General features: G+C 37.1%; 1 protein-coding gene across 1 annotated transcript in view; it reads left to right on the top strand.

Moving 5' to 3' along the window:
* LOC122798305 (cadherin-7) overlaps window positions 1-20,909 on the top strand; it is a 705,913-nt gene that overhangs the window by 557,156 nt on the left and 127,848 nt on the right. The window contains exon 7 of the mRNA XM_044067132.1: window positions 13,511-13,764. Coding sequence (XP_043923067.1) covers window positions 13,511-13,764 — 254 coding nt within the window. The remainder of the gene's footprint in view (window positions 1-13,510; window positions 13,765-20,909) is intronic.

Genomic DNA, 20,909 nt, shown 5'->3' with positions numbered 1-20,909 from the left:
AGATGGAAAATTATTTTGATTTTCCACATTTTGATAGTAAACCTACACACACACACACACACACACACACACACACACACACACACACAAAACAAGATGCAATGAGACGCAGTTTGTATCAGCTAAACCTATGCGCATCTTGGAAATTTACAGTTTAGAGTGTTTTTATTTCAATCATTTTGAAATGGGATAATGAAGTGCAGGCAGGGCAGATAAAAAGAAACACCCAGGTAATATAAGCAGCTAAAATGTCAGTTGAATAATAAACTTTAATTATATGAATTTTACATTCGAGCACATATTGTTTTTTTTTTAATCTAATGTTCTTAATTGCAAAAAAAAAAAAAAAAACCTGAACTTTTGCGAGTGGCATATTTATAATGACTGAAATCAGTCTACCTGGGATCAGTACATTAACCTATTTAACAAAGTGCAAATTAAAATCCATCCACAACCCCTTTTTCCCATTATTACTGATGGGATGGGAGTATCACTTGAAAAGCAGCAACTATCTAGAGCCATTGCTCAAACTGCTAGGTGTCTAGTCCTCCAGTTGTTGTTCTTCATTATTGCACCTACACATGCACACGCAAACAAATTAGAGTGCTCAATACACTTACAGTATGTCCTTGGCATGTGGTAGGAAATTGCAGAACCTGGAGGAAACCCCCACAGGCAAAGTCTCTGCAGAAAAGGCACCCCAGCTAAGAAGAGAATCATAGAATGTCTTGCTGTGAGGCAAAAAACACTACTTGCTGTGCTGCAGTAAAAAAAAATGTATATAAACTCATAGGCTGTACATCCAAGAGTCTAGAACGGCAGCAACCCATGACTGATGTCTAATATTTACAAACTTATTTGTTTACAACTGAAATATTCAAGAATTTATGAAAGTGCAAAAAGGATTACAACAGTAATTATCTTTAGTAGTTGTTCACAAATTACCCAACAATGAGGAAAAACTGCTTAACTAATATTTACAATAATAAATGTGTAGAACTTATCATTTTTCATCCCTTTGATCATGATGAAATACAACAGGTGGTGTCCATTTTCTGAAGTGAAAATTCTAATATGCTTCTGGAAACAAATTAATCAGAGTTGCTCTCATCTGTTCTGTCTCTTTGGTGCTATTTTATCATTTAGAATGTCTACAGAGCACTTAACGGGTTTAATATATAGTATTGCCATTGACCATGACAGCTAATTCTTTTAAAACATAATTCTCACTTTGACGACTATATAGTTTAAAAGTTCAGCTTTAGAAACATACCTTTTAGCACCAAGGGCTAGATTGGCTGCACATTTTACTTAGATGATCAATGGCAAATTCAGGACCTCTGACCTCAGCTTGCCTTTCGTGATGCTGTTTCTTTCCTACACATTTATTTTACCTTCCGTATCTGTCCAGTAAACAGAATAAAACTCTTCAGTATGTTCATCTGCTTCTGTTTTGAATGGTATTCATTCATTGAAGCAGATTTTTTGTGTCTTTTGGTCTCCCTCTAATTGAGACTTGTATGCTATCCACTCCTCCTTCTCTTAGTAATGAGAAAAAGATGAGCTTTTTTGTTTACTCTCCTACAGTCAACCTGAATTTACTTCCCTGTTCTTGTCAGAAATTCTGAAATTATAGTTTATAAATTGTGCTCTTCTTAATGATGCTGTAGTACTGTAGGAAAGATATGATAAAGCATGTCCACTCATGTGCGCTTGTGTGTGTAGATGTAGAGTGCCTTGCTTTGAACAGTTGTAATGCAAGAACAGCTGTTACACTTTGTGTTTCATTATGCTTCCTTAGCTTTAAACTAGCTTCCATTAACAGGAAAGTAATGCCACAGTGATATTTTTTAGTACAGCAAGAAGAAATGTGAAAAAAGTGAACAAAGCTATAAACGCATGCATTCATTAGTAAATTGCTGCATGCAACAAGAGAGTCATAATCAAATAAGAAGAATATAATGATTTAATATTTTATGCATGTCACTTTATACAATATGTGAAATTTGAATTTTAATGGTAGGTCATATCTGAAGTGTTTCATTTAAAAGCAAAAACCTGGTGTAGATCTGGTAACGTGAAGTAACTAGAGTGGTCCTCATAAAGTTGTAATTGATGGCCGGTGAATGGATGCACACATACACACACACACACACACACACACACACACACACACACACACACACACACACACACACACACACACACACACACACACACACACACACACACACACACACACACACACACACACACACACACACACTCATGCACACAGTATCCAATAAACTTGTCAATGTGAAAGACATAGATGTAAAGGAATTTAAAAAATTCCCATTAAGAGTCTTCCAGCCATTTCCTTTTGCTCACACTTGGCATTATCATATCGATATCCAACTCTTGCATAGTTTCATCTCTGTATGCACTGAGCAGTTATTATGAAATCATTAGGAACTAAAGATTATTCTTAAACATTTCACTATTTCTTTCAAAAGGGTCTGAGGTAAAATATAGAAAATAAAAGTGCAGTCTTTATGCATTTGTCATAGATAGATTCTTAATTTCATAGATATCCCAAGGCTAATGAGTCCATGATCATTCTTTCGAGTAAGTTTAAAAGTACTCATTTGATCATCTAATTTATGTTTAAATTACAGGGGTAAGTATATTCCAGAAGCATGTGAGGCACTGGGTTCAAATCTATTCCTCTATCATATTTTATTTAGCTGTTTCTGAAGATTTAGGTCCCTGGTTTTAGTACTGCTGGAGTTACTGGACTTGCTGAGAAATGAGAGGCCCCGGACTACTGGGTCACTAATGGGATGGTAAGCAAGACAGAGATCTCTCCCCAAAAGTAAGTAAGGCACTGAATAAGTGATACAGCTTCCAGCTTCTCTTGTTAGCACAGGAAATTTAGACCTGTGATCATCTGATTGCTTGATATCTTTAGTGAGATACATCAAATAACAGACATTGTATTTGATAATTGGACAGATCAATGAGAACTGTAAGGGAGTAGTTACTTCTTTAGACTTTGAAGATATTCCTTTGGCAATTAGCTGGGATAAATAGAAGGGTTCCCTGACAAACATTGTTACACAATGTTCAAAAATAGATGGAGCGATTAACCATAGTACCTAAGTCCCTAACTGCATTTTCATTTTGCAGAGGAGTAGTTTCTACATAGTATGATGAGAGAATCAGTTGGCTACCAGAAATGATGATACTTCACTTTTTGGTATTTAGTTTGAGTCCATTTTCATACATGAAGGTTTACTAGGGTGGGTTCATACTGGAGGTTTTGTGTGTCAAAAGGTGACTTAATAACAAACTCCAGTTTGCAATCATGTGCAGACTTTTTTTTAATCTAGAGGTTTTGGCTCTCTTCTTGGAGATCTGAGAAGTAAATACCAACAAAGGTGATGTACCAGCACCAAGACCTAAAGGATAATGCTGCTCGAGTTCATAATTTCTAAATAAGCACCTACAACTTTCGTTGTGTGGATTCAGTCAGATTAGCCAGTTTGTTATCCATCCTACCAGATATGGGTGGATTTTTAGAGTACTTAGCTTTTGTATGATGCCAGCATGGGGAATAGAGTCAGAGGCCTTAGCCAGCTAAAGATATGCCTCATGCACTACATGGCCACCATCTACAGCCTTCCTAGCCCTTTTGATAAAATTTAACAGATTAAATAGACAGGCTCTATCCTTCACAAAACCAAACTCTTGGGGATCGAGTGCAATAAGATTCTTGATATCACAGTTTATGAGGTCAGTTATAATATGTTCCATGTCTTTTCAGATGAGGCTTGTAAGGCTGATGTGTCAGTAATTACCTGAGTCGCTGTAAAGCAACTTTTATGTAGGGGCATCACCACTGCAGTGCACCACACATCAGGGAAAACAAATTAGTAGTTAATGTAATTTAAACAGTTTGAGGAGTGTGCCTAGAAGGGAATGTTTAACGCTTTTAATTAAGCAATCAGGTGTGTTATCATATCCCTTGGAGGAAGTATTTTTGGTCTTCAATGATCAAGGTTCAGTGTTAACACTCATAGACTCAAGAGGCCTTCAAAGAGCTTGCCACCATTAAAAATATAATTACCATCATCCATACCATACTATCCAAACTAATTTTAAATTGGGTTTGAGTCTATTTCTTCTGTGTCATAACTGGAAGTAAGGTTCACCATTTATCAGGTCTACAATGGAAGGAGTTACCCAAAATATTAATCTTACAGGGTTTAATATGAACCAACTGGTTATTATTTCTAGTTTTTCAAAGCTCCCCCGCCTGATATAAAATTCTAAACTAGCATACAAAATGTCCTTAGATATACATTTATACACATTATTAAATCCCCTGTAATACATCTTTAATGTACAGTATAGCATAATAAAGACACTAACCTGTTAGAATAGTCTTGTCCTCTCATTCCTGTCATTTTTCTGATAAAAAAATCTACAGACCCTCTCCAGTCTCCTTATTTGGGAACTGCTATATGAACAAACAATAACCTCATGTTTCCAAATGGGTCAAAATACAGTTTTTGTAAATGGAAGGCAGAACTTTCATATATCTGCTAGATAATATTAAAATGCTACCAGTTTCATAAAAAATTCCTAACAATACTCAGCATGCTTGTCCCAAAACTTAATCTCTTATCAATATTAATTACTAAGTTTCTATGAACCTCATACTTCTGTTATTATGATGCATTTTATAGTGTAAGAATAACAAGGGTTGTTTATACCAAACTGTATAATTGTTGTCTTAGTAATACTGAATGCTTTTGAGGTCTCAATTTTCCATTTACCAGGTCTTTAAAAAAACTTGAGCTTTATACTGATAATTTAAGTTAGTAATAATTGCTCCCAGTTTTGAGTAGTCATCATCTTTTCCCAACCAGATGTTTGTTTTTTTTTTCAGTAGGAAAACTTGTAAAAAAATGCCAAACAGTACCAGTCCAAGTAGTGAGCCCTGTAGCACACCACAGCAAATCCCATTTTCTTTAAAAGTAAAATTAACAATTTTCACTTTATAGATTCTTCCTGCCAACCATTTATTAATCCATCTTATCATAAAACCATTCATTTTATATTCAGGCATTAATGACACAACCCTAAAATGTTGTACTAAATCAAAAGCCTTATTTAAATAAAAAAAAAATCAACAGATAACTCTATATCCAGAGATAGCCAAACATATTAATAGAAACATAAATTTGTGACACGATTGGTGCTTTACAAAGACATGTTGGTAAATGCCAATGAGGATTTCATATGGCCAGTAATATATTCAGTAATAATCCCCTCATAACATTTTCCAAAAATACATGTAGGACAAAGTCCTAAAATTCCCTTCACAAGATAAATCACCACCATTATTGAGACCACAAAGAGATTTTCTGAAACAAAAATTTTAAACGTGTATACTTTCAGTTATATGTGCTTATAATAGCCAATCATTGCATCCATGCTGGCAGCTGTATTCTGTTTCATCATTTTATATGCCTTCTCAGCTTGGTTAATTGGCAGAGTAGGACAGATTCTCCCAACATTTATATGTACTCTAGCCCAGTCCTTATATTTGCTCTAGAATAAATCACATTTTCCTAAAAAACTTCTGCCAATAATTTCAGTTAATTAACTGGACAGCCATCAAAGATAATATTAAAAGACATCTGTCTTTCTTTTCTATAAAACTTCAGATGCCTAAAATGATTTTTGTCATCTAATATATAGCTTGCCAATTTTTTTTAATATTTAGGTTCATAGGTTCATAGGTTGGTACTGAGCTATCTGCCCGAAGGCATATATTAGCCCAGCCACGTTGTGCGGTATTCACCGCCCCTTTAGTAGTTCCCTAGACCCTTGTACTAGCAGCTAGTACCCTTGGCCCCTATCTAGTAGTGCCGTTGGTGTGATCCCCAGGTGTGAACTTTCTGTTACCCATCCACTCGTCAAGGTTCCTCTTGAAGAGTGATAGTGAGGGTCTCTGTCTTATGCAGATCAGGACCCTGTTCCATAGTAAAGAAAGACTCCGTGAAGGGACTCTATCCCTCCAGCATGTTCTATTCATTGTTGTGTTGAGGTTTATATCCCTAGAGCATGTAGCTCGAGTAGATTTGGTTTTGCTAAGATGGAGCATGTTCAACAATTCTGGGTTGGACATGGCTCTGTACGTTAGACAGAGATCGTCTCTGAGAAAGCGGTATGCAACAGAGAACAGTCTTAGCTTTTTCAATCGTGCTGCATAGGGCAACTGTTTGAGGCCAGTAATTCTCTTGGTTAGGTACCTCTGTGGTCTCTTCAGATGCTGGAGATGTCTAGCCAGGTACATTCCAATTGGTGCATTGTACTCAATAATGGGTCTGATGAGGGAAGAGTAGAGGGGCACCATTACATCCTTAGATCTTGATGCGAACCCTTTCATGATCAGATGGGTAACACAGAAGGATTTTCTAACCACTTTGGCAACATTGTTATCAAAGGAAAGCTGGCTATCTACTTGGGTCCCTAGATCCCTTATTTCTTCTTCAGATTCAATGGGATTACCTCCTATGTTGTAGTTTGCGGGTACTCTGTTTTTTCCAAAGGGGATTACTACGCATTTTTTTGCATTTAGCTTGAGACCATGGCTTTGACACCATGCATCAGTCTCATTTAGGCCCTTCTGGAGGTTCTCCATGTCAGCTGGAGACTCTATTATAGCACCCAGTTTGCAGTCGTCTGCAAACTTAGTCAGCCACAGCCCTTCCGTGCTTGCCTGTACTTCTGAGAAGTATAAGCCAAACAGGAGGGGCCCCAGGGCAGAGCCCTGAGGCACACCACTTGTTACTGGTCTGGATTCGGACATAGATCCCGCTACTCTTACTTTATGGGATCTGTCTGAGAGCCAGTTTGTGATCCATCTTGTGACGTAAGGGTTTATGCCCAGGCTGGTGAGCTTATCAATAATACCCGAATGGGGAATGGTGTCAAATGTTTTAGCAAGGTCAAGGTAAGCCGTGTGTACCTGCTTTCCCTTATCTATAGCCTGAGCAACAGTCTCAAAGAAATCCACCAGGTTCAGGAGGCATGATCTGCCCTTGACGAAGCCGAACTGTGTGGGGTCCAGCAACTGGAGGTTCCCAATCTCTCCATTTATGAGTTCCATAATGATTCGCTCCATAGCCTTACAGATCAGACTGGTCAGGCTTATTGGTCGGTAGTTCCCAGGGTCAGTTTTGGCCCCACCCTTGTGTAGCGGGACCACCATTGTCGTGCACCATTCTCTGGGTACATATCCTGTGGAGAGGCTGAGACTGAACAGGGTATTAAGATGCGGGGTTAATTCCTTTTGGAGCTCGTGTATGACACAGCCTGAGACACCATCTGGTCCCATGGAGGCAGTGTTTTTAGCTTTAGATAGAGCCTTGTTAACCAATGTATCAGTAATAATTGGACTTACACAATCCCCTGGAATGGTAATAGGCCCTGTAGGTGGTGAGGGGGGGGGTGGAATTTACACTGAACCTGTCAGCCAAGATGTTGGCAATGTCAGAAGGGTCAGTGTATTTTGTTCCATTTTGTACTAGCTCAGAACAGACCTGAGCGTTGCCATTTAGGTTTTTGATGTAGCCATAGAAGGCCTTATGGTTATCCTTGGCAACTTTCTTTTCAAAATTAGCTTTAGTTGACTAGATGAGGGCCTTCAATTTCTTACTAATGCTGATCAGGGATGATTTTTCTACTTAAGATTTGGCCTTTTTTTGTATAAGTCTCCTTTTATTGTAAAGTTTGCTTATGGCCGGGGTCCACCAGACTGGTTTCTTCTTGCTTGAGGAAGGAGTCTTGGTTTTATTTGGGATAGCATGGTCCATGCAATCCTGAAGATAGATATAGAGTGCCTTGGTGTAGGATTCTGCATCCTGGATATCATTATCCTTCTGCAAGGGAATAGTGAAGCTTTCCACTTCGGATGCAAGTAGTTTGAAGTTTACTTTGGAAAGATTTTTGACTGCTTTTTTTGACTGGGAGAGGTGGAGGGGTGAGGATGTCCAGGGTTATCAGTTTGTGGTAGGATCTGACCAAGGAGGGAGTGATAATGGGTGTGGTACAGTGGGAGCCCTTATTTGTGATGATTAAATCCAATATGTTGTCCCCTCTAGTGGGGGAACATACTAGTTGTTCAAGGGCATTTGAATTTATAAATTCTATGAATCGCTGAGCAAAGGAGTTGGAACATTGGTAGTTCGCCCAGTCTATACCAGGGTAGTTGAAATCACCCAAGATTATGGTGTTGGGTAGTATTTACTCATACCAGACCTCTTTAGGTTCATAGGTTCATAGGTAGGTACTAGGCTATCTGCCCGAAGGCATTTATAATCCTAGCCAGAATGTGTTGGCTTTCACCGCCCCCTTAGATTAGTTCCCTCTGCCTCTGTTCAGCAGAGCCATTGAGGTGATCCCTGGGGTAGACTTTCTGTTTCCAATCCACTCGTCAAGGCTTCTCTTGAAGAGGGTTAGTGAAGAGCTCTGTCTAATGTAGATTGGAATCTTGTTCCAGAGCATGGGAAGTCTCTGGGACAGGAATCTATCCCTCCAGCATGTCCTATTTATTGTTGTAGTGAGGTTTAGATCCCTGGAGCATGTGGCTCGAGGGGATATGGTTTTCTTTAGGTGGAGCATGTCCATCAATTTTGGGTTGGACAGGGCCTTGTATGTCAGGCAGAGATCACCTCTGAGTAGGTGGTATGCAAACGAGTACAGCTGGAGTTTCTTCAGTCGAGCTGCATAGGGCATCTGCTTGAGGCCAGTGATCCTCTTGGTGAGGAACCTCTGTGGTCTTTCCAGTTTTTGCAGGTGTCTTGTAAGGTACATCCAAAATGGGGCATTGTACTCTATGATGGGTCTGATGAGTGATGCATAGAGGGGCCCAATGACCTCTTTCGATCTGGATGCAAACCCTTTTGTGATTAGGTGGGCCACATAGAAGGATTTTCTAACCACTTTGGCAATGTGATTATCAAAGGAGAGGTTACTATCTACTTGGGTCCCCAGATCCCTTATTACATCTTCCGTATTTAGGGGGCTACCACCTATGTGGTAGTTTGTGGGTACTTTGTGTTTTCCAAAGGGGATGACTATGCACTTTTTGGCATTTAGCTTGAGGCCATGGTTTTGACACTAGGTATCTGTCTCAGTGAGACCCTTTTGGAGGATGTCTGTGTCAGCCGGAAAGTCAATTATAGCCCCTAGTTTGCAGTCGTCTGCGAACTTGGTCAGCCATAGTCTTCCTGTGCTTGCCTGTACCTCTGAGAAATATATGCTGAACAGGAGGAGTCCTTGGACTGAGCCCTGGGGAATGCCACTTGTAACCAGTTTAGAGTCAGACCTAGCTTCTGCAACTCTTACCATGTGGGTTCTGTCCATGAGCCAGTTGGCAACCCATCTCGTGATGTAGGGGTTTATGTTCAGGCTGGTGAGCTATAATACCTAAGTGGGGAATAGTGTCGAAGGTCTTTGCGAGGTCTAGGTAGGTAGGCTGTGTGGATCACCTTTCCCTCGTCTATAGCCTTGGTAACTGTCTCAAAGAAGTCCACCAGGTTTAGGAGGCATGATCTGCCCTTAACAAAGCCAAACTGGGTAGGGTCCAGTGTTTGGATGTTTCCAATGTCTCTGTTAATGAGATCCATGATGATGCGCTCCATAGCTTTGCAGACCAAGCTAGTCAAGCTTATAAGGCAATAGTTCCCGGGGTCCGTTGTGGCTCCACCTTTGTGGAGTGGAATAACCATTGCTGTGCGCCACTCTGTGGGCACATAGCCTGTGGAGAGGCTGAGTTTAAACAGTGTGTTTAGGTGAGGTGTTAGGACGCAGCCTGGGACATCATCCGGTCCCATTGATACTGTGTTTTTGGCTTTGGAGAGGGCTGTTTTAACCTGAGTGTCTGTGATTTCAGGGACACTACATTCTTCTGGTATAGTTATGGGCCTTTTGGGGGTGAGAGGGGGGTGAAGTTTGTACTGAACCTGTCTGCCAGGATGTTGGCTATATCGGTCGGTTCAGTATATTTTGTGCCATTCTGCACTAACTCCGAGCGGATCTGAGAATTGCCACTTAGATTCTTGACATAGCTAAAGAATGCCTTATGGTTATTTTTGCAGTCCATGGCAATTTTTCTTTTGAAGTTAGCCTTGGATGATTTTATGAGGGAACCTAGTTTTTTGCTGACACTGATCAGGGATGTCTTCCCTTCTTGGGATTTTACTCTTTTCTGTACTAGTTTCCTCCTTCTAATGTATAGCTTGTTTATGGCAGGGGTCCACCAGACTGGTTTCCTTTTCTTGGAGGAGTGAGTCTTGGTTTTGTTTGGGATAGCATGATCCATGCATTTTTGTAGGTGCCCGTAAAGTGCATTAGTAAATGATTTTGCAGCTTGGACAGCGTTATCCTTTAGCATGGGGGCTTTGAAACTTCCCACCTCGGTCTTAAGTAATGTGAAGTTTGCTTTTGAAAAGTTTTTCACTGTGGTTTCTTTGACTGAAGGTGGTGGCAGAATGTGGATATCCAGAGTGATTAGTTTATGGTCAGATCTATCCAGCGAGAGGTTGACCTCTGGTGTGGAACACCAGTCGTCCATGTTGGTGATGACCAGGTCCAACCTCTGGTGGGGGTATTGACCAGTTTATCCAGGGCATTTGAGTTTATAAATTCTAGGAAATGTTGGGCAAGGGAGTTCGTACTTGAGTATTTCTCCCAGTTAATGTTTGGGTAATTGAAATCACTCAATATCAGGGTGTTTGGTAGGACCTTTATGTTTCCCAGTGTTTCCAGGAATGCGGAATGGGGGTCCTGGGACATGGCGGGTGATCTGTAGCAAGCTATAATTTGAATAGCAGTTTTGTCCGTTGTTAGTTGCACGTGGATGATCTCTGAAGCATCGTGCTGTGCCACTTACCTGGAGGTGTGGGTATCCTTGATGAATATGGATATTCCCCTGCCTTTTATATTTTGGTCTGGGTTTTGCTTTTTTAACCCTTTCAATGTTTTCCCTACTGGGAGCTTTTTTAAACTTTTCCAAGAATTCTTCTATATTGTGTGAGCTTTATCTATTCTCCCTGTTCCACCAATGCAGCAGAATGTTTTAATTCAAACTATTGCATAGATAATGTATTAAATAATGTATTAATTGATTTGTGTATTCTAATATTCATAAAATTTCCTCCAAGCCATCTCAGTATCTGTATAACTTAATGATTCCATCCAATACCAAGCCTCTAATCTCTAAATTTATAATTTGTTCTATAAAAGGCTTTACTCACCACTCTGTCCTCTATGGAAGGACCATTTGTCACACTTAACTAATTTTATGACACAGTCCAGTGGTCAGACCCACTTAGTTCACAATCAACAGAACAGCTGAAGTTACCGCTGATATTCTTAACACAATTATAAAAAATATTTCCATTACAATTTGGTTCCTCTAACAGTTTATTGTAGCCACATTCCAAACTTAAATGTATTAAATTATACAAAATCTCTTTATAAATAGGTTGATGCTCCCATTCAGTATTAGGGAAATTAAGATTTCCAGTGATGATATACAAATTACTTATGGAATGAGATATCAATGGTCTATTCATTTCTTTCCTTGTCTGATTTGTCATTACAAAACACAAATTACTAATATCCACCCTCCTTTAATTATATTAAAATCAATAAGTTCAAAGTGATCAGTTTTATCAGCAAGACTATAGTCTAGTTTATTAACTTATACAGATAGTCCACCCCCTCTTCTTTTCCTACTAAAATAATGATTTTCTTTATATCCACCCCCTCTTCTTTTCCTACTAAAATAATGATTTCCTTTATATCCAGGTAAGATCTGGGGCCCTTAAGTATTGGTAAACCACGTTTCAGTACTTATAATTATATCTAAAAAATCTATCTGAGACCTAGCCTTTAGTTAAGCAAATTTATTGCTGAAGCATTTTGAATTGCACAAAAATAATTGCTGCTGAATATCAATCCCATTGTGATTTACTCCTTTATTATTCTTTATGTGCTTGTGAATACTTTTTATAAGAATTTATTGCCAATGTGGCTTAGGATCAATTTATCTCATCCAGATAAAGAGACTTTACGTATCATCTCCATCCATAGTAACATACATTCTCTGAAGCTGAGAAACATATCACCCTTATATTATTACTGAATTCCCTTGCAACTTTTGTTAACATATAATTCATTTTTAACACTGGGAAGACATCATAAAAATAACATTAAAACTTTCATTTTTACTCAGACCAACAATAGACTGTATGTGACAATTAAACAGAAGGTTTGTTTTCCCAATAGCATTAACTTCTAGTCAATGCTGTCACAGTGTTTTGTCCACTTCTCTTGTTGTAAAACTTACACAGTAAGTCCCAAATATACTGCTTCCTACATCCTGGTATATTTGGGAATATATTTCGTATTAACTAAAACAAATATGTCCTATCTATGGCTCTTCTTTTCATTTTTTCACAACCACAAAATCATCTTACTGTACAACCTCTGTATTAACCCCAATAATTGTGGGAGTAAGGGATTTAGACATTCTTAGACTTCAAGTCTCATTTATGTAGTTGACACTAAATTTGTTTGCATGTATATTGACAATGCTAGTTGGGTCATAATAGGAGGCCACATTATGAATACATTTTGAACAATGTGGGATTTTTTGTAGTTTTCTAATGTAGCTAAAGAAGGATTAATAATTATCTTTGGCTTCAGAGGCCAGCTTAAATTGTTCAGATCATTCAGGGGATATGATCTTCATTTTTTTGTGTGTGTTTGTTTTTGTAATATTTTTGTTATGATCCTTGAGTAAATTAGGTTTGGATTTTTTAAATCAATGAAGGCTTTTCTTTCTTTCTTTTGTTGTAAAGTTTATTTATGGTTATGGAACAACAGGGTGATTTAGTTTTGAATTTTTCTTAATACTTGGTTATTGATAGGGTCATCTAGCTCTATACATTTCTCTAAATGGGTATAGAATTCCTTAGCAAATCTTTCTTTTTATATTAAAATCTGGGAAGGTGCAGTCATAAGAATATTTTTATAGTTTGTCACATGGTATGTTGAAGGTGGCATGTTTGTATTTGTTAATGCTGTGGGGTTTGGTGTAAGTGTATTTGGGAGTTTAAAGGAGAATGCCACTAGTTTATGGTCAGACTTTAACTGCAGAAGGCAATACCAGAGGATGCTGTGCAAGGGATGATCATATTTGTAAGAATTAGGTCAAGGACACTGTTCCAAAGATTTTAAGCTATATAAAATACTACTGGTTGCAGTATTACTACATCAAAATCACAAAACAGTTCTATACCCTAAGCTATGCAAAGCCTGTAATCTTAACATTAATTTTGTATAACAGGTAACTTCATTTTGATTTTAAGTGTAACAATAATAATTGAAGCAACCATATCTAGCAACCATGACTACCGTTTTAACAGATATATATTTTTTTCAACAGGAACTTGATTTTGAAACAAGGACTAACTATAACTTGAGGATTGAAGCAGCAAATAAACACATAGATCCACGCTTCGAAAGCCAGGGACCATTTAGTGATACAACAACCCTGAAGATCATTGTAGAGGATGTTGATGAGCCTCCAATATTTACATCATCCACATACTCAATGATGGCCTCTGAGGCAGCACAAGTAGGCACCACCATTGGAACAGTGTCAGCACATGATCCAGATGTAGCCAACAATCCAGTGAGGTATTACATCTGTGGACTTCTACTAGTCTACTACTACTGTCTATTCAGCATGTTAACATTTTTCTTTTCCTTGTAGACTTTAGATCTCCTAATTTTGTTTGCTTATTCTTTATGACTAACATGTTGAAAATAGTTTGTGCTCTGAAAGATATACCTGTCATATTGATAAAAATAACTAGTGTAGTAAATCAATATATATTATTGTTTATGGCTTTCTCCAAATTTGGATTTTACTATGAATTTCAATTATACATAACATTTTTATCCATATTACAGGCCTAGATGAGGCAATGTATGTCATTTACAAAACAGTAGATTACAAGTCTATCATGAAAAGTACAAAGGCATATTAATCTATTTAATTTAATTTAATTTTGTTTGTAAGTGCGCGCGCGCGTGTGTGTGTGTGTGTGTGTGTGTGTGTGTGTGTGTGTGTGTGTGTGTGTGTGTGTGTGTGTGTGTGTGTGTGTGTGTGTGTGTGTGTGTGTGTGTGTGTGTGTGTGTGTGTGTGTGTGTGTGTGTGTGTGTGTGTGTGCATGTGAGAAATTAACCATGCATCTGCAAAGCAGTTGAATATGTAATCATTAATGCTAAATCATCACTGGGTTTATAGAAAAATATTCATAATTCTGTATATATTCAACTCATTTTATTATCAGTAATTATTTCACATGATATATATATGCATAAAGGGAGGATCACTCAAATATTTTCTTCTTCCTGCTTTTCTTACTTCAGTTCTTGAAGTTGCTCAGTTTGTACATATAATCACAGTAGAACAAGTCGGACATTCCCATGTTTTTGTGCAGATATCATTAGCAGCCAAAATTGATCATTTATTTCTTTTTGCCATAGGAAGAACAGGATCTGCAATAGTAAAACACAGGCACAAAGGTGCAGCACATACACTGGAATACTAAACCAGTGCAAGATAGGCTTAATTGTCTCAAATCTATAAATGATACTCATTGCACAAATTTACATTATAGTAATCTTGTTCTTCTGCAGGGGATGGCGGATTCTGGTTATGTTTCTCACCATGCCACAAATGTGATATAAAGTGTGACCTGTGCAGCAGTGATTCTCAGAAAAAGGTAGCCAGGTTTTCTATAGGCAACTCTTAATCAGGAAAGCTGCAGCTTTAGTTGTGCTGTTGTCAAAATGTAATACTGTTGTGCTATCATATCCATGCAGAATTATACAAAAGCAACAGGTAAACAGACTATAAAAGAAAAGCATTAGTGAACATGTATATATTAGCTAACAGAATAAGAAAGACACTTTAACAAGACATGTTTTGAATACTAAATCACAATATACATCCTAATATATTGTGTACAAGTAAATGCTACAACCCTTGCTGCAGGAATTCTGTCCTAAATTATTGTGTATGAATTAATAAAGTTAAAATCTTGATGATATATACAGCCTTTAACCAGTTTTTAAAACAAACATTTTAACAACATTAAGTGTTGAATTTCTCAAGTAATTATTTGTCGTGATGCTTTAGTATGCAATGGGATTTGTGTCATTGTTTAAATGTTTCTTGGTGTTGTTTGCTGTTAAATTATACTTGAATAAGCACATGGAAGAATGAAAGCACCTGCATGTTATTTTAAATAAAGTTTGTTTCATTTTTGCATAGCTTCTGTCATGAGGACATAGTATTTCTGACAATTCCTGCTACAAAAGTTAACATAATCTTATTACCAAAGAAACTTCTACAGCTGAATCTCACTCTAGTTGCAAAAATACAAAAGGAGAAATAACTTTAGTTAAAACCTGTGTAAGGCAGTTTTCTGGAATCACATTAAATGTAAAGAAATATCTCAATTTCCCTCACTTCTTCATCAGCATGTTCTATACTATAGTGATGAATCTGCTCGAGAGACACCCAGACCTACAGGACTTATACTGATGAAGGTGAAGCTAAATTAACACTTTAGCGTATTTTTCTCTAGCAATGTAAACTTTCCCGGAAAAAGCAATGAAAGCCCATAACAATAAAATTAAATGCTGTAACTAACATCATCAGGTATTTAGAGTTCAAAGACTTTGTCTTTGTATCCACAAACATTCTACGCATTCAATATTTTTGATGGAAAACCATCTGTGGGTGGAGTAACTGCATTCCACTGAAGTACCTGATTGGCCCTACCCTCATCTCAGTTGCTCTCCAGCTACATTTGCCTTTGTTTCTCCAAATTTAAAATCACATTTCTACCCCATGACCTAAGTGAAGTCAACTCCATCCAGCTGCTTCACTCTACAGTAAGATACATTTACAATTTTTTAATTTGTTAACAGAACTGGTCTATTATTTAATTCTAATAAAACTAAAACCGCACAAGTAAGAAGAGACTTATTTGTAATATAAAAAAACTTCTTGAAAAATAATTAAACACCATTAACACTGAACTACATGCGACTAATGCTTAAAACAAGCAATAAAGGACATGGACACTGAACGGATGATTAAGCTTTCGTTCTTTAACGATCATAGAACTTCTTCAGAATGACAGGAGTTACAGTGGAGACAATACTAAATAAGAGTTAGTGTCATGGGATTGTACAGTATCCAATAAACAGATTGCAGTGAGTAGAGAAAGTGCCCAATAAGTGACATATATACATTTAAAAAAAAACTAATGAACTGTAGTAACTAGGATAACATTAATATGTAAGAGTAACTGTAAAATGTTTAAACAAGTGCAAAATTCTATACATAGTGATGTCATGACCAAAAATGAATGTGAATACCATTTTAGGGCACACTTAATATTCATGTTATCATTGAGTCCAGGGAACTGGTCTGCTCCCAAATGCAATTGCCACTTTAATTCCTTTACTTCTAAACATAAGTTAGGATCACCAAAGAAAGGAATAACTTGTTCAAGAACAATAAATCTAAACTTTGTGAAATTACTGCAAAAAGTGCTATGTTTAGCTAATGCGTTGTTTGAATTTTTTGCTCTGATGGCTCCCAAATGTTCCTTTATTCTATCTGAGAGCTTTCTTATTGTTTTACCTATGTAAAAACTGTCACAGGTACCACAAATCCCACATAAACTACAAATTTGGTGTGACAGTCATAATGTCTATTGAACTGAATTGTGAAATTGCAATGTTTAAATGTGAAAGAGGTACCTTTATAAATATATGGGCACACCACACAACTATTACAAGTATACATACCAGATTGTGAAATAGGTAGGTTAGAAGTATCTAACAAATAAGGCATATCTCTATTTTCTAAATGACTACGTATATTTTTAGTTCTTTTGAATGAGAAAACAGGATTGGCACCTAACAACTTTGCATTTGTATGAGAATCTGTAACCAAGTCCCAGTTGTTAGAGATAATAGTTCTAATGGATGTCATATCCCTAGATATAGGTAGAGGAAAACTAAGAGATCTGTTAATATGAGATGTGCCTGAAGTGTTGTTATGGTTAGGTTGAAAACCAAAATGTAATATAAGTAGGTGTTTGGAGTTATTTGTTTGTTAGCCACAACTTGTTCAAAAATGTTATCAACAAGTGTCGGAGGATAGTTTCTTGCATAAAACATATGTTTTAGAATGGTGGATTGTATGATGAATTCAGAGTCTTGGCTAGTTATTCTGGATATGCGAATAAATTGACCCTTAACAAGGTTTCTTTTCATGAAGAAAGGATGCATGCTATTAAAATCCAAGAAATTATTTTTGTAAATGTCTTTCTAAAGACAGTGGATGTGATGTTACTGTCTGCAGTGATAGTGATTTTTGTGTTTAAGAAGGCTATAGAATTGCCACAACCAGAAATGACAAGTTTTAAAAAATCTAGAGATTCTTGCATATGTGCAATGAATAAGTGTAAGCTGGGAAAGTCTCCCTTCCAAGTAAAAAAGATGTTGTCAATGTAACGTTTGTATATAATAACTTTGTTAAAATCAGGTAATGTGTGTAGTTTTTCATTTTCCCATGCACTAAGTACAAGATTTGCAAAAGCTGGGGCCACCTTGGACCCCATGGCAACACCTTTGATTTGTTTGTATATAGTGTTGTTGAAGAAGAAGAAGTTGTTGTTAAGTACCAGTTTTACAAGTGTAGATATGGTGAATATTTTATTGTTTGAGAAGGTGGTGTATTTGTGTAAGAACTGGTTAAGTAACTCAATGCCTTTAATGCTTAGATTTAGATTTATTGTTCTTGAACAAGTTATTCCTTTCTTTGCTGATCCTAACTTATGTTTAGAAGTAAATGAATTAAAGTGACAATTGCGTTTGGGAGCAGACCAGTTCCCCGGACTCAATGATAACATGAATATTAAGTGTGTCCTAAAATGGTATTCACATTAATTTTTGGTCGTGACATCACTATGTATAAATTTTGCACACTTGTTAAACATTTACAGTCACTCTTACATATTAATATTTATCCTAGTTACTACAGTAGTTTTTTTTTTAAATGTATATATGTCACTTATTGGGCACTTTCTCTACCTCACTGCAATCTGTTTATTGGATACTGTACATGACCAATCCCACCACACTATTTAGATTGTCTCCACTGTAACTCTGTCATTCTGAAGTTCTATGATCGTTAAAGAACAAAAGTTTAATCATCCGTTCAGTGTCCATGTCCTTTATTGCTTGTTTTAAGCATTAGTCGCATATAGTTCAGTGTTAATGGTGTTTAATTATTTTTCAAGAAGTTTTTTTATATTATTTAATTCTGTTTCAACCTTATACTAGAAGCAAACTGGGTAAACTGTATATCAGTACCTTATTGGAGAATGTTTTCCAGCATGGTATTAATGTACAAGTAATGCCCTATGAAGAACGAGTTCTCTGCTTCACTGCAGCATATCAAATTGCCGTGGAGCTCGGACTGAAAAAACCCAACAGTCATCATCATTTTACTCTCCCTAAGCAGCACTTCCACTGTTTAGCAAGTGTAATATATATATATATATATATATATATATATATATATATATATATATATGTATATATATATATATATATATATATATATATATATATAGTTTTTCTTTCTACATTTCCCAGTTAGGGGTCGTCATAGCGGAACTCCAGTCCACTAATGATTGGCAGTAGGTTTTTACAGTGCCGAGGTGCCAGCCCAAAACCCAACATTCGCCCATTCGTGCATGTCTTTCAAATGTTACTCGACCACGGGGAGGACATGCAGACACCACACAGAAGGCACTAGATATATATATATATATATATATATATATATATATATATATATATACATATATATATATATAAAAGAAAACTGAAAAACAAAAGTGTGTGTGTCTTATATCAGTGTGTGTGACAGCAGTGCATGGGAGTGAAATCGAGAATGATTGAGCCATACTTTTGCTGCTTAGCGAGTGTAAAATTTAAATATAACAGAAAAAAGTGTGTGTGTGTGTGTGTGTGTGTGTGTGTGTGTGTGTGTGTGTGTGTGTGTGTGTGTGTGTGTGTGTGTATGTGTCTATTTATGTGTGTGTGTGTGTGTGTGTGTGTGTGTGTGTGTGTGTGTGTGTGTGTGTGTGTGTGTGTGTGTGTGTGTGTGTGTGTGTGTGTGTGTGTGTGTGTGTGTGTGTGTGTGTGTGTGTGTGTGTTTGAGTGACGGAGAGAGTGAAGAGTGAGAGCAAATCAACACTAGTAGTAGCAGCAGTCAAGAAGTTTATGTACCTTTTACTTCTCAGATAAATTAACCAAAAAAAATGTAAAATAAAGGGACAACAAAGTTTGAAAACAGGAACATATTCCTGTTTAAAAAAATCACAAAGTTGCTGAAATATTAGGACTTGTGTTAACATGCATTTTCTGAAGTACAGGTGTGTGTGTGGGGGGGTGGTGTCTGTGCAACAGAGGGAGAGACAGTGAGATCGATGGAACACTGGCAGCAGCAAATAAGAGGTTTGCATACCTCTTAACCTTTTAGCTGAAGAAATGAGAATAAAGCCTGAAATAAAGGGAGGACAAAGGCTCCAAAATAGGAATGGATTTTAAATGTTATACTTAAAAAATTTAAAAAGTAAGTTAAATAACAAGATTTGTGTTAACATGAATTTTCTGAAGGAAATAAAGTCTGAAAGTCAAATGTATGTCATTATTTAGTGACTTCAATATGCAATGACTAGCAAACCATTTTAGCAGTAGCGAACCAGAAAATAATGCAAATATTTATATATATATATTTTTTAAATTATATATTTTGCATGTAAAATGCTTCCTGTAACACCATGCACATATACTACAGCAACCTTTAACATTAGGGTGAGGAACTATTTTACATCTGAAATATATAAAAAAATAATATAGCAATAAAAAAGTAAAACTAAGTAAGTAAAACACAATCATTTACAGAGAACTCATTCTCTAAATGCAATAATGTCTTCCAGGGTGTGTGTTAATGTGTAAGTAATGCCCTTCCAGGTGTGTAGAAACCCTCCAGCTGTGGTAGTGGGGCACACCTCCCAACTGTCCTGAATTACTCGTTTTTTACCGAGTTTTGGGGTCCAAATAATGGGGCGCCATGATTCCCGAGTGGCACCCCTTCATTTCCGATTTTTTTTCTTTATTTTTTATTTGTTTTTTTATTTTTCGCGCTTTAGCTGATGTCATCGCGTGTGATGAAGTCAGCTCATCAGGGCTTCCAGCCTGTTGGGAATTAGCTTGCAGCGCATGCATTTCCGGGTTTCCAGCTGTTTCAAAATGCTTTGCAAGCGGGAATGAACCAACCGGAAAGGCAAGGAAGGAGAAGGCGACGCAAATGGAAGGGATTTATTTTATTTACAAGGCTCGGGAATGAACTAGCTGGAAAGGCAAGGAAGAATTTATTTGATTTAGAAGGTGACATCAATGGCTCGGTTCAGAAGGCAAATGGATTTTATTTAGAAGGCTCAGCTCACGGAGAGGAAGGAAGGATTTATTAGCATGGAAAGGTAAGCTGAAAACTGTGTGTGTGTGCGTGTGCGTGTGTGTCTGTATTAAAAAGTTACTTTCTTTTTAATACTTCTAGCTATCTTAGATGCTTGGTGGCTAGCAAAAAAAAGACTTTTAGCCTGGATATTGCTTAACCATTTAAAGCTGGATCTTTCTCATGAGCTTTTTAGGTGTCAATAATGCAAGGTGCACATCCA

The sequence above is a fragment of the Protopterus annectens genome, chromosome 3.part1 (assembly GCF_019279795.1).
Source record: "Protopterus annectens isolate FY-2018-M chromosome 3.part1, PAN1.0, whole genome shotgun sequence".
Classification (NCBI taxonomy): Eukaryota; Metazoa; Chordata; order Ceratodontiformes; family Protopteridae; genus Protopterus; species Protopterus annectens.
Note: the sequence above shows the minus strand (reverse complement) of the source record. Positions and strands in the feature narration are given on the sequence as shown.